This window comes from Rhipicephalus microplus, chromosome X (genome assembly GCF_043290135.1).
Source record: "Rhipicephalus microplus isolate Deutch F79 chromosome X, USDA_Rmic, whole genome shotgun sequence".
NCBI lineage: Eukaryota > Metazoa > Arthropoda > Arachnida > Ixodida > Ixodidae > Rhipicephalus > Rhipicephalus microplus.
The window spans coordinates 424,890,477-424,905,234 of NC_134710.1; the positions used below are offsets into that span (position 1 = coordinate 424,890,477).

At 45.7% G+C, this 14,758-nt stretch overlaps 1 protein-coding gene across 10 annotated transcripts in view; it reads right to left on the bottom strand.

The window, feature by feature from the left end:
• The window catches only part of LOC119160933 (abasic site processing protein HMCES), a 156,388-nt gene that overhangs the window by 72,469 nt on the left and 69,161 nt on the right, over nucleotides 1-14,758 (bottom strand). For all 10 annotated transcript variants that reach the window (XM_075880398.1, XM_075880400.1, XM_075880404.1 and 7 more), the window contains one exon: nucleotides 11,809-11,995. In XM_075880398.1, coding sequence (XP_075736513.1) covers nucleotides 11,809-11,995 — 187 coding nt within the window. The remainder of the gene's footprint in view (nucleotides 1-11,808; nucleotides 11,996-14,758) is intronic.

The window sequence follows — 14,758 nt, forward strand, 5'->3', positions numbered from 1 at the left end:
CAATTTCCCCTACAAAAAAATTTTATGGGACTTTGAATTTGATGTAGCCAGAAGGTATGACATTTATCAAAAAAATTGTTTATTATTAATTAATGGCACCAATTTTCAAAATAAAAAGGTTGTTGTACCCTGGTAAAATCATCCAGAAGAAGAATAAAAGAAATGGCACACAAATCTGATAAACAGCTCTTGAGAAATCGCTTTCCTTAGCACCACAACTAGCTAAAAAATCAATTTTGAGAAAACTGGCCTTGAAAGTTCAGCACATGTGTTTTCCTCAAAAAGCTCGAGCAGAGTAGCTTTAAATATACTTGTGAACTCTTTTCCTCTTTTGTCTTCCCTACATCTTCTCTAAGTGCCGTTTGGAATTTTTTTAAAGGCGCAGGGCATCTCTTTCAAGAGCTGGCTGCATCAGTTCAAATTTTTTTCTGCGTCGCTGGCGTAGATTTGAGTTCAGTGCGAACGACGTCTCGCATTCGGATTGATTTCTTCCTTAGTTAAAAAATGCGTCCGCAAATGAAGGGTCGACTGCCCATGCACACTATTAGCCCCGTTGAAGACGAAGTGCTGTGTCTAGTGATCTTAGTAACACTCAGTGTCACGCTCGACCGCACCGATTCAGAGCACTTGCTGGATCCAGCGATCTCGGACGCGCATGATGCATTCGCGGCTCCAGGTACACACGGTTTGCCAGATTCTGGACTAGCGACAGCTGACAGCACGGTTTCGCCGCCGCAACCATCTACGCACTGGGCAGCTGCAGCAGAAAAGTGGAATTTCGATTCTCGTAGAAGCCGCATAACGCGTTTCCGCACTTTGAACTAGCGCACCATCTTCGGCTTTGTTGCCGGCATCACGCACAGCAACAAAGATAGAGCACAAAATTTGTGCGGAAAGAAAAAACGAAGAGAAATTGATCGAAAATACACCGCAAGGCAAAAAGCGGCTCATAAGCAAACGTCTATCGAGGCGGACGAAGCAGAGCGCAACAGCGAGATGAGTGCGCCGGACGCACCATCGCCAGGAGGGACCGCCCCCGCTTCCAGCGCAGCAGCCAATGGCGGATGCGCTTTCACCCGCGAGATATGAATGAGCTACTCTAGACAATCAGCGCTTCGCATCGCATCTTGAGGAAACGCCGATAGCATCTCAACCTTTTCTTGACGCCCTTTTGAAAGAGGACAAATGAGAGAAAAAGAATTCACGGTCAAAACAAGATGAAGATGGCGCGACACGGCCGCGTGGTCTCCGAATAGCGCGCGCGGGAAGTTTGATTCGATTTTGGCTTTTGAGCGCATTTTGGGCGCTGCGGTGGCCTCGAAAATATCATTTTTTTTGCACGTTGGGGTTGAATTAGGCGCTGATACTTATTTACAGAATAGGTAGTTTATGTGACATACAATCCAACAATATAGCTTTTCAAAAACAGACTTTTTCGCGATTTTTCGGTTTTCAAGAGCCGCGTCCCCCCTTAAGTCATGCGAAGGCAGCACCCCTTTAATGCGTACTACTAATGCAGGCCTATATGTACACTTTTATAGAGTAATATCTTCAACTATAAAGAAGCAAACAATATTTCAATAGTAACAAGGAAATAGTTGACTATGTACATACAGTCCTAGTTCACTTCGTGCCCGCTCTGGTGCCACCACTTCTCCCAGAGAAAATGCTTTTACATGCGTTTCTATGCACAGCAGTAGGCCATAAATAACGCGTTTCGTATCTGCACATCACAGGTTCGATTCTTCATCATTATTAGGAGCACCTATCACACCACATATGTGAACAGTTTGCCCTAGGAGGCCCAATCTTTTGTAGAGTGTAGGCCTCAATGAATGCTGCCTGTTTGATTTACCTGAACTTTAAAAAAGTTTTCTATTGCAGAAATATTTGGGAGTAGCTTTATTCTTCCTTTAAGACAAAGCAGTCAGTTATGCAAGCACTGAGGAGAGTGGCCGAAGGGCCCAGATGCCCTTTATTATGAAATTAGGTTTTCCTCTGTCTTGGTTACAGGCAATTCAACAACTACGGCAGGTTGGGTAGATTAGTAAATATGACTCAGTTGACAAATCAGTTGCGCGCAAATTGCGTTATTTATTACATCATCAGCTGGAACCGCTCGCCGGCGTTTCCTGGGCTGGGTGTTGTTCTTTTGCAGGTAGTACGAATAACTGCGAAACACAGTAGAAACCACAGTTGGGTGCAAAAGCCTGATCATAAAGTTATCTTAAAGTCATTCTCAGTAAAACGTAACGAGCACACTACCGACCACTCGCTCGGCTTCCACTTGCTTTCTCTCTTTGATGGTCCTTGCCGAGCAGTATTCTTCAGCCAAGCCCGGTCCCCTACTTCCAACTTGGGAAGTGGCCTGGCGCGGTGTCGCTGGTTGTAATAACGGCACTGCCGCCTCCTGACCTCTTGGTCAGTGGCCACTGCTACTGTCGGGCTGCTCTGTCCTGTGTTTCGGAGAGGAGGTAGCATTGACACTCTTGTCTTGAGTCGCCTACCCATAAGTATTTCTGCAGGACTCACTCCAAGTACTCCGGGAGTTGCCCTGTAAGCCAACAGTGCGAGGTAAGGGTCTTTGGGTTTTAAAATGAGGTGCTTAATCGTCTGAACCATTCGTTCAACTTCCCCGTTGCCCTGCAGGTGCCTCGGACTCGCCGTGACATGGCAGAACCCATAAGCCCTAGCGAAGTGTTCATCAGTCGCTACAAACTGAGGACCGTTATCGGTCACCACGCACTTACGGATTTCATGCCTTGCAAAACTGCTTTTCAGTCTTTCAATTACCACGCCAGATTGTGTGAAAGGAAGAATAGCAATCTCGGGATAGCGCAAAAGGTAATCAACCACGACAAGGTAGGCCTGACCTTTGATCACGCATAAGTCCACCCCAACCTTCTCCCGAGGGAATGAAGGGGTCGTGGTCGCTATCATGGGCTCAGTTCGTTGCGGCGTGCGCAAACATCACACTGGTTCACAAACTGGGCCAGTTCGGTGCTCAATCCAGGCCACCGAACCGAACTTTTAGTTACCCTGCGACATCGACCGATGCCCTGATGCCCATCGTGCAGTTTGCACAGCACTTCCGCCTGTAAAGGTTGCGGGATTACAAGCCTCGTTCCTTTCAACTAGAGACCATCAATGATGTTGAGGCACACTCTATCTTGCCAGTGTGGAATCAGGAACGAAGAAACAGTGGGTTTTCTAGGCCAACCGGTTTGGCACAGCCTGTGCAACCATTTGCAAATGTCGTCTTTCATTTGACACTCTTTCACTCTGATAAAAAAATTGTCCCCCGTTTCCAATCCCAGCAAACACGCCTTAGAATACACCGTGACATCTGATACACTCGACGTTTTGTCGCCAATGCCGAGTGCCGGTGACCGTGATAGTGTGTCGGCTGTGATAAGCGATTTACCCGGCACACACTGGACACTGAACAGATATCACATAAGGCGCAGCCTGAATCGGTGAATTCGGGTTGGCATGTCGTCAATGGCCATCTGGCCCAATAGAGATACCAAAGGCTTATGATCTGTTTCAAAGACGACATTGAGGCCACGTATGTACTTGTCAAATCTTTCGGCAGCCCATGTCAGTGCCAATGCTTCCTTTTCTATCTGAGAGTATCGTCGCTCGGCGTTTGTAAGGGAGCGAGACGCGAAAGCTATTGGCCTACGTTGACCAGTTTTCTGCGTCTGAAAAAGAACCGCTTCAACTTCGAAAGAGGAAGCGTCCACCGACAGAACTGTTGGAAGCGTTGCGTCATACATGGCCATACACTTCGCAGAACACATTAGCTCTTTCAGGTCATTTAGGGATTTTTCTTGGTCGCACCTCCGAACCCACTCGCTATTATTGCGTAAAAGAGCACGCATCGGGGCCGTAGTGTGTGCCAAATGAGGCAGGAAGCGTCCCAAGTGATTGGCCACGCCAGTAAGCTTCTCACTTCGGTGACACTTTTTGGTGCGCTGAAATCCTTCCTAGCACTGACCTTAGCTGGATCTGGTTGAATTCCGCTCCCCTTCAAAATATGTCCAAGAAATCGCACTTCATTAACACCAAACATGCATTTTTCTTTGTTCAGGGTCACGTTGGAACTAGCTAAGTGCGACAGAACTTGGGCTAGACGTTCATCATGTTAGGCTTTCGTTTCGCCGAACACTAAAATATCATCCATGACGTTGACAACGCCTGGCAGGCAACATAGAATTTCGGACATTCCTTTCTGAAAATATTCCGGAGCAGACGTTATTCTGAATGGAAGTCTGGTAAAACAGTACCCCGCGAAAGGAGTCAAGAACATAGTTAGCTCTTCGGAGTCCTTACTCAGACAAATTTGGTGAAACCCCGAGAAGGCATGAAGCTTGGAGAACCATTTAGCACCTGCCAGAGATCCCAGAGCTTTATCTACCGTAGGCAACGTAAAGCACTCACAAACAATGCACTTATTTAGTTTGGTGAGGTCTACACACACTCTTAGCTCTACCGACTGCTTTGTGACCAGCACGATTCCGGCGCACCACTCAATGGGGCCGTCTACTTTTCTAATTATCCCCATGCGTACTAGTCTCTCGATCTCATGATTTAGCTTGCCTATGAGGAGAATCGGCACTCTCCGCAGGACTGTTATGGCATGTGGGATAGCCCCAGATTGTAGCCTTATAGTGTACTCTCCTGAAATTGTTCCTAGGCTATAATCGGGGTGCGGAAAAAGTACTTCATATTGCTCCTGATCTGCTGTCAGCGAGTCGGCAAATTTCACAATGCCTAAGGCCTTCAAGGCTGGCAGCCTCAAAAGGACGCCGCGTAGTGAGCTTACAACATAGCAAGTTTGAGGGACAGTTTCCGCTTTCCACGAAAGTTCAGCCACAAATTTGCCTAGAACGGCACGTCGCCGAGAAGAGAAAACTGAATTGCTTAATCAGAAAAGTGTATAAGCAAGTCCTATGCTTACCCAAGAACACAAGCACAGTGAAATCATTAGAACCAGGTTTGCACAACACGCTCGACGAATTAATAGAAGTGCACAACATAGCCCAGTATGAACGACTTTCTAATATGAAAACGGGCAGCTACATTCTCGAAAAACAGGGAATACACTATCACACGCAGCAAGGAGAAAAAAACCAACGTAACCGCAACAGCGAGAGAAAGAATAGTGATTCCACCGCGGCCCAAAAATATGCACCCAAGACATCACACCGGCCGAAGAAATCAGATAGCGCAGGATTGCAGAGAAAATTCGAACATTGCAAGGAATCGGTATTTGTGGACGTGGCCAGATACACACGCAGGTGTGGTTACGTGGCCGAGGTGATCGACTGTAAAGGGAAATGCATGACGAGCATTACGGTGCAAATGCCACTCACCGAGACGGCTGAGGAGGTGGTCATCGCCATAGCAGTGGCTACCACCGAAGTCGACGCAGTAACTAGTGACTCGCAAGCGGGGATACGTAACTATGCTGACAACCGTGTCTCCAGGGAGATGCTGCGAATCCTACTCAATAACGAAGTGAAAATTCGAATGTAAAACGATACTTTTGTCATATGGAACCCCGCACATACACAAACCCGACTGGCTGGCAACGAGGAGGGGCACACGGCAGCTCAAGCACTCACGAACCGAGCCAGTGGGAAAGCCGAGGCCGCTTCGGTCGAAGTTTTACGCGGAGAAAAATGGTAAAGGGAGGCCTGCATGACTAGTTACCCCGAAATAACCCAACACTAAGGCTAGGAAGGCGAAAGTAGCCTCCGCCACACCGCAGGTTGAATAAAAGACAGGCAGTTACATGGCCACAAGTGCAAATGTATACGTATCCCAATCCAATTCTCTTTCGTCTCTGTTACCATGATCTGTATTTCACAAAAAAGTGCAAGGTTTCCGATGACATGACAACACTTGCCCACATACTATGAGAATGCTCGCGCTTAGATGATAGAACAGACAAAAACCACGAAGAGACAGCAAGGCGTGCAGAGAGGTGGCTATGCTCAGCTCCTAAATAGAAATAAACTGTGGGCCGTCCAGCGAGCCAAGGCAGCCGCCCGACCCCAAGGGCTCGTGACTGATGCCTAGGCGGGGGCTTTACTGGACTCTATTATTTAAAAGTTTTTTTACTTCTGGACAGCCCCAAGGTAAGATGAAGCTTTCGTTAGCCTCACCTTCACTGCATAGTACGTCAGCGCGAGGTTCCAGTATGGGCTTTTGGGCAGCAAATAATGCATGTCATGCAACTGCTTCTCAATCGTTTAAAGGGCCAGTCAACAGGCTCCGACTTTTTTTTTTACACCCCCGAAACAAGCTCGGTGATTTTTAGCGTAGACCCCAGTGATCACTCTTTCTGAATATTACAGAGCCGCGCGCTGTGCAGAGCCTTCATTTCGAAGAACAATTCCCGCGCTCCTTTCCTATGGCTGACTAATGCTCCTTCCACGCGCAGTGAAGACAACTCGGCGACATGACACAGCATGCAGCTTGTCGATTGAGCTAAAAAGTCTCAACAAACAGTAGTGAAGTCAACGACAGTTCCTGTTCCCATCCACAGCTACCACATAGCTATTCATTCCTACGAGTTGCAAAACTCCCCATATGCTCCATGTATCAAAATTGGGACACGTCACTGGCCCAGTTTTGGGGATTGAGCCGACTGTCGCGCCACCTGTTGATCAGCCCACACACTATTAAACGCATTATTTGTGTTTTGTGTTGCTGCTTTGAGATAGCGTGACAGTCTGCTCCCAAAAATTGGGCCAACTTCCTTTCATGTACGGGTTTTGGAACGCAGTTTCTGCTGCGAATCGCTGTCTGCTGCAAATCGAGCGGCTGGGCTGCGCAGAAACATCGGCACTGGGTAAACAGTAAACAAAGCAGCAAGCGGAAGTGCGTTGTGACTGATCGAGTTCGCCGATGACATCAATTGCTGATGTCTTGTCACATTGCCGAAGTGGACGGAGTCACGACGATGGGCTACGCCTTCCTTTCCCTCTGAAAAAGAAAGTGACGAGGCCGCACGAAAATTTGAAACCAGCTGAAAGTTATGTTTTAGCTCCTGTAACTTTCTTAATATAGCACGCATTCGCGAAATTCTTGCGGCCGCGTGTTCACAAAGTAGAAGTGCACATATTTCTCTTTACAACAATTTTAGGACCTTGTGGTTTACTGGCCCTTTAATTAACATTGCTGCATACAATGTGGAGGATATGCTAGAAAGCGGGGACATCTACAACAGTACCTGATTATCAAGAAACAACCACACATGATACTTCTACAGGAAACTAACATTAAAGCTAAGTTATCTGGTTACAGTTCATTATGCAGGAAACTAACGTTAAAGCTAAGTTATCTGGCTACAGTTCATTTCAGGATAGCGCTCCTCGGGACAAACCGGCCGTCACTATGCCAGTCAAACGTAACCTAACCGTAACGCAGCACGAGATTAGGGCTAATGTGATATCGCACTTGTTCGTAGAGATAGTACCCCCAAAGAACCGAGACAATAGTCTTTTCATTCCCAATGTGTACAGCAGCCCTGTGTACCAAGATAACTCTTTGCTGTACAATTTGATACCATAAACATTCACAACAGAAACTTTAGGTGCCATATAAAAATATCGTTTCCCCCGACTACCTAAAAACAGCCAAATTTCTCGCAGTCACGAAAGTGTTACCGCCGTATTCATAAACTGACCTTGACTTATGGCGGTAAGGCTACTTATGAAAGTACAAGAAAAGTAAAAGAAAAGTACAAGGTGCGTCTCAGAAACCTCCCTTATCCTATCATAAGGGCACCTTATGAAATCCGCCCTTAACTCGTCGAGTATAGCCCCTGGGTGCAAGGGTAGGTGAATTTTTGCTGCAAAATCATTACTTCGAGCAGCAATAAATTAGCTTGACTGCAAGAAACCAACAACAGTATGCACAGAAGCAACCAAACATAAACAGTAGCGATGTTTGTTTAGCTTTTGGTAAAATACACATTTTTTGTCTCGCCACTTTTTTGCAAATCCCGTCGACGCAGGTTCCTTTTGTTATTTCAACGACTTCTATGTCTTTGCTGTGTTCGGCGGTGTTGTCTTGCTTGCTTGAGTGTTTGCTGTTTTCTTTCACTTTTTTTGAAATTACGCTATATTTATTTGATAGTTTCAACCGTTTTACAGCTTTTTTTACGAAGTTGCATTTATTGTGGAACTATGCAGAGAAGATAACTTCACCGACGAAGTGGCTACGTCCTGACAGATTTTGTGAACGAGTACCAAGACGGACGCCGTGTGCCTTGCAGAGAAAACGAAGTTGAAATGTGCCAACTCCATAAAAGTGTGATGCGATTAGCAGCTGCATGAGACCGGGCATAATGAACCCACGAGTATGGATGGATATTTTCCTGCTGAAACAGCACAGCGAGCAGATTCTTCACGGCACTTTTTGTAAAGCAGGGGTGGCACAAAAATTCGTGCTTGTCGTAGGTCTCAACCAGGTTCCGTCGATCGTTGAGGACTCGCCGCAGCTGTACGAGTATGCTGTGCCGTTCAATATTTCTTCTTTGCAGTCCACATAATGAACGGAACATTTTTATTCATACCAAAATATTTTTGTTACTCGAGACCTCATATTTTTTTTAAAGAGCGTTTCATTGTGAAACATTTCGTATGCTACAATGCGTGCTGACATACTTTTCAAACTGGCACGAGCTATTTTCCCGAGACATATGAAAAATAGCCATTTTCGCGTGGTAACAAAAGCGTTAATAGCCGACAGGTTACCCACACCGACATGTGCCGACGCATTGTCAAGTACTATCAGTATGCTCCTTTTCTTGTCAGCGAAACGAAGGTCCAGCTGGCACACGTACTCCTCGTACAGCTGGGCTGTCATCCAGGCTTTTTTGTTGTGCTTCTAAACAACGCCGGATGGCACCCGAGCGCCCTTGAAGCACCGCAGGTTTCGATACTTGCCAATGACCATCAATGACAGCTTCTCACTACCGGTCATATTTACGCTAAACGTGAGCGATATAATTTGTGGCGTGTTTCCCTGTGGTGCACTTCTCGTTCTTAAATAACAATGTCCTGTTTGGAAGCAGGCAATAGAAAAGTGCCGACTCATCAAAATTAAAAATATCGGCGGCATCGTAGGCTGTCAAGGCTTCCTGCAAAATGGTGTCCTGCCATTCAACAGCACCTTCTTTGCCTGCTGCAGCAGCCTCACCACAAACAGCTTTCGCCACAATGCCGTAGCGGGACCGTGACAACCAGCCGTTGCTACAGGCAAAACAGGGGCAGTTCAGCTGATCTGCAAAAGTTTGTGCTTTTCCAGTCAAAAGGGGTGCAATAATTGACAGGTTCACGCTCCGTGCTCTTTTCAGCCAAAGAAGCAGGGCCTTTTCCACTTCGGGATAAGCAGAGTCTCTGATGCGACACCTCTACGAATTGCTTCGTGTGCGGCCTGTCAACTTTTCGCGAGCGTTTAAAATTCCACACACAGTCATCAGCAGCAAGTTCTTTTCGTGGGTTACCGCAGATTTCTTGGCCCCATTTTCAATGGTGCGAATGATTTCAAGTTTTTCTTTTACACTCGAGATCTGATGCTTTGGCATAATAAGTTTTAGTGTGTGAATTCAATCGCACCCCTGGCACACAACACAACAAGAAATAAAAAAAAAACACAACACGCCGCACAAGAAAGTAGGTAACGCAATACCACCCCACCGCCATCACGATCAACACTGCAGAAAGATGAGGACTATAGACCGAATAAAGAAACGTGCTCAGCTTGGCTCAGCGCTGTTGAGCCGTTTGGAATACCTACTTGGCTTGCATTGGAGAGCGACAGTGAATTTGCACCACTACAGGGAGCAGCAATCGAGTGTTCCTGGGTTACAAAAACCGATCTAGAAGGCCATGCTTTTGCACAATGCGATCGGCAACAGCTGTGCGCACAGAAAATACGTCAACGTGGCCATGTTTTGATGTCACTATTGCTGCCTGTTATAGCCTGATTGTCACAGCTAGTGTATTGAACATCTGTGCGCACAAAATTTTGCCGATTTTCGACCTGTGCATGGATAACGAGAACGAAAATAGTACGCACTAACGGTATGAAACAACACAAGTGACTACAGCATTAAGTGGTCAGCGAATACATGGGGTTCAATGGAGGTGGAGCGGGAGATTCCTCGCGACTATGTATAAACAGCAATTAATCGGGTACGTATTAAAGAGGTTTGAATGTAATGCATGCGAAGGCTATTTTTCAAAGAAGGACATGAAGTCAATTCTTTAATATTGCACACGCTGAGAAAAAGCGATTAGCGCTTGAAAGTGCTCCATGCAAAAAATAGTGCAAGCCATGTTCCTTGAGCACAAGCAAGGCTGCGCTATACGACGTCTGCTCAACGCCAAGTGTCCCTGCATATAGCGCCCCTTGCGGCATCGATGCACTTCGGGGACCGGCTTTCGGGGACCGGTTTCCGGGGGCGCTTTTCACACCTCCCCATTCTAGACACTTTATCAAAAGCTTCCACTGCCATTGTAATCATCAGCAGTGGTGCCATTGGGAAAGGCTATGCAAGGCCTACAGTTTACTAGCAACGTCACTTTGCTTCGGTTGTCAGTGTGCTATTTTCTTTTTGCTATTTCCTTCAGAAATGAGTGGTAGTCGACAGCAGATTACGATATGCTTTAAAGGAGCACTGACATTAAATTTACTCATGCCAAGATTGTTGCATCAGCGAGTTGCTATCGACCTTCTAGTGGTGATTCGCAACCTAAAATGCACCTGAGTGACAAATAATTATCTGTAATATTAATATATCCGCTATCGAACATGGTTCAAAATGGGTTGAAAGCCGGCCAAATTGTAGTGCTGTCAGCGCTACCTCAATACCACGTCGAGACTGCTGCACAGCTGATGCTGCTTCCACAAAAAATGGTGACGTCATGCACACTGGCATTTCGTCTGCTAGGAGCGCACGTGCAGTCAGTCCAGCTGTGTCTCTGATGATGTAGACTAAAGCCCCTCCATGCGTTTTCCGCTGGCTAGGTTAAGTAGCGCTAACTCGTTCTTCGCCTCTTCCTTTAGCCCCGGCCTCGAGAAGGAGCCTCATACTGCCAATTAAACTCAACTTGTTCGCCAACACAGGATTTACTCTGTAGCGGCTCGGCACAAAGTGAAGCGCATTTGACGCCTGTGCAGAGCAGCCCCATTGACGTGCAGGTTCTCACTGCGCAGCGGTTCGCTGACATTCTGGCACGTATTGTCACTCTGAATGATCCTACTCACGCTGTGGAGCATAGTCAAATCATTCGATGCGACACTGTGAATCGCACGCACGCTTCAACACAGCAAGGAGAGCCATTAGCGAGAGCATGGCGGGAAGGTGACTCCAAGCACACTCAGATCGTCAACGTCATTGTTAGTAGCGTATCGCCACTCGGTATGGTATTTGTGGAATGTATCACACCGAACATGTAGCACTAGTGTCGATGTCGCAGGGCAGTCTATTTTCAATTTTTTCTCCCTAGGTTCTCTGTGCTGTTTGACATCGAATTAAAATAACTTCCATGCGATGGATGCCATTCAATTTGGCCAAGAAGACCTATGCATACCAAGCGATCAAATGATGGGCCCATCTTGATCTTGAAATTTGACGTCAGTGCTCCTTTAAGAAAAAAGTTATCTGCCGAAGCACACGGCAACCTGGCGGCACAACAGGAATTAGGCGCATCGGAGAAAAGCGTCTAATAGTGAAGAAGCTAAAAGCAGGGCAATGCCCGACTGCATTGCGCAGCTTTCACGTACATTTTTGTCGAATATGCCCGCCATTGTCAGCAGCTTGGGACCTCGCCAACAGCCACCCTGGAGGAGATTCTCCTTTCCATCACAGTCCCAGTCCCGCGTGACCATAGAGATGCCTGCTGGCTGCTTGAAATAGACGAAGTATGGCTCCTTCTTTTCGCCAGACGAGGGCTTCTTCCACTCAAAGTAACTGCAAAACCATATCGAAAAAATATGAGATTTGCTTCGTTTCATTGAAAACACTCTGGATTACTCAAGGTGCCTGCCAATTTAATATTTCTGAATTCCCTGACTTTTCCAGGTTTTCCATGATGATTAAAAGCAAATTCCATGACCGCCATGTCTGCTTCGAAAACTCTGTGCACTGGAAAGAAACCTTCGAGTGGTAAAAGCAAATAAGGCACTCAACATAAAATCAGAAGACATATTTACCAGACACACTCAAAATATTCTGAGCATGTGCAGTAAATGTGAAAAAATATGTATATAAAATATGTATTGAGCCAAAATAAAACCCTTGAGCCAGGCAGTGAGCAATTTAGCTGTTTGATGTTCCGAAGAACCACGAAGCAAACACACCAGTTGAAAGTAACCACAGATAAAAGTTTGAAGGAGCCTGCAATAGTCTGACATTACAGTCAAAGCTGCTAAGAAACGTATAAGTGGTGCCATGTCACGGCATCCGAGCAAAATGAGGACATGGGAGCGTGGCCGGTTCTGGCACTGAAGTATAATCTAGTTTAGTATAATGGCCATTGCCCACGCCATTTAGGATGTGGATTGAATTGAATTCGATCGACCTGAACTGCTGTACTTACTGACTGCACTATTTAGGATGTGGAGTGCATTAGATCTGATTCGACCTGAATTGCTGCACTTACTATTGATTTGCATCCCCACCTAATTTGCGCACCTCTAAAATATACTTTCTGCAAAAAAAAAAAATGAATAACCAGAACTCGCGTATTCTGTGTACCTTGCCTTGACAACAAGTAACGATAATGTTACAAGAACAGAGGTGTACTGCAAAATTTTCTTTCTTTTTCCGACGAGCACATGCAAGTTTGCATTTTATGTCTCTGGGCTCTGAAGCTTGAAGTGCAACGAAAGTCCTCGAACGGCTGCAATGAAAGCTGGGGATGGGCGTTCAAAGTGCCGAAGTTTGAATATGTGGTGGCAAGAAGGAATCTGTCAAGGTGCAACAGCTACCTTTATTCCACAGATGAATCACGGATGTCGGCTCGTTACCATGATTTACGTACTCTTCTGTGGATATCACATCACACTAAAAATAATTGCAGATTTATTTATACAATCTCACAAAACTGAAATAAGAAATTTAGCCAAAGTTACACAAGTGCTACCCTTGAAACACGAGCCACCAGTAATACGTGTGTAGCTGAGGACGTTTGCTGTTGCCTCCCCACTAATATTAATAATAATAATAATAATAATAATAATAATAATAATAATAATAATAATAAAGGCATTAGTAGCCTGGCAAGCTTCAGCTGATGTCAGTTCTAGCCTAGACAAACCAGGCGGCCTTCAAGCCGAGCCAAAATTGCGGCCTAGACAAACATGCATAAATTTACAGACATGAGTAATGTTGTGGTTCGAAAGTCAGATATGCTGTGTAACATACAGAAGCAACACACATCAAAATAGTACATGTACCAACGCGGAAGCTAAAGAATGCTTTTGCTAATGTGAAGGACCAGTTGCGGAGCAGGGATTCCCTTGGTCTTGTTTATGCCATGGGCTGCCACAATTGTGACAACCAGTACACTAGTGAAACTGGTGATTTTAAGAGCTAAACAACACAAACATGACGCCACGACTGCCCTCTCTGAACACGCAGAATCTACAAACCACCAAATACAGTGAAATCTCGGTAGAACGAACTCCACACTAATGAACCTTTGAGATTAACAAACTTTTAAAAAATCCCGTGCCAACTGCTAATAGTTTCCATGTAAAATTACTTCACTACTACGTACTTCAGAATACCGAACTTTTCAGGATAACGAGCATTAATTTAGTTCCGCATTATATTAACAATGCCTCATTACTACAAACTCATGTTCTGAAATCCGTTGCGACCACCGGAGCGGTACGCAAGCAGACGACAAAGCGAACGGACGCCTTGCTTCTCGGAAGACGCTCGACGGTGTGGAGGAAAAAGAAACAACAAAAAGGTGACTTTCTTTTCTTTCTTTCTTTCTTTCTTTTTTTTTTTTTTGAAACGCCGACGCTGCAGGTTTACAAGCGAGCGCAGAGGCGAGGGCACCACGGGAGGGCAAGGTCAGCGAGGCAGAGTGGGAGTTGTGGAGCAGGTAGCATGAACGCGGGAAACCTGAGACAGCGAGAAAGCAAAAAACGAAACGCCAGGAATTTTCTTTTTTAGCAGTTTATTTTCTTTGAAAGAGGCGATGACAGCCGTGACGCTTAGGGTTTTTCTTTGTAGGCCTTGTTTTCTCAGTCGTGTTCATCTCTTTTCGGTGATTACTTATCGCATCTGCAAACAAGTCAGCGTTCGCGCTGTGGTGATACCACAAATGAGTTCATCTCTGCTTGCGACGAAGAAGCGGAAGCAGTTTTCGCTAATCGAGACAATGAATATTCTTCGGCAACTGGAAGGCAAAAAGCAGGCTGTTATGACCAAAGAACCGAATCGCACCCCAGGAATGCGGATGAGCTGGAGACCTTCGCGATGCAAAATTTGTGCTGCTCGCGTCAAAAAAAAAAAAAAAAAAAATCATGGACTTCTGCATTTAACATGCATTTTCTGCATTTAACGTCTGTATTTAACTTCTGCATTTAACGTGCAAGTAAACGTGTATTTTTTGGTGTTTACTTGTGGATTTGTTTTTTTCTTGTGAAAAACGAGTTCAAGGACACACCGTTGTAAATGTAAGTCGTTTTGCTCGGTGAAAAATGAGTATTTACGGTT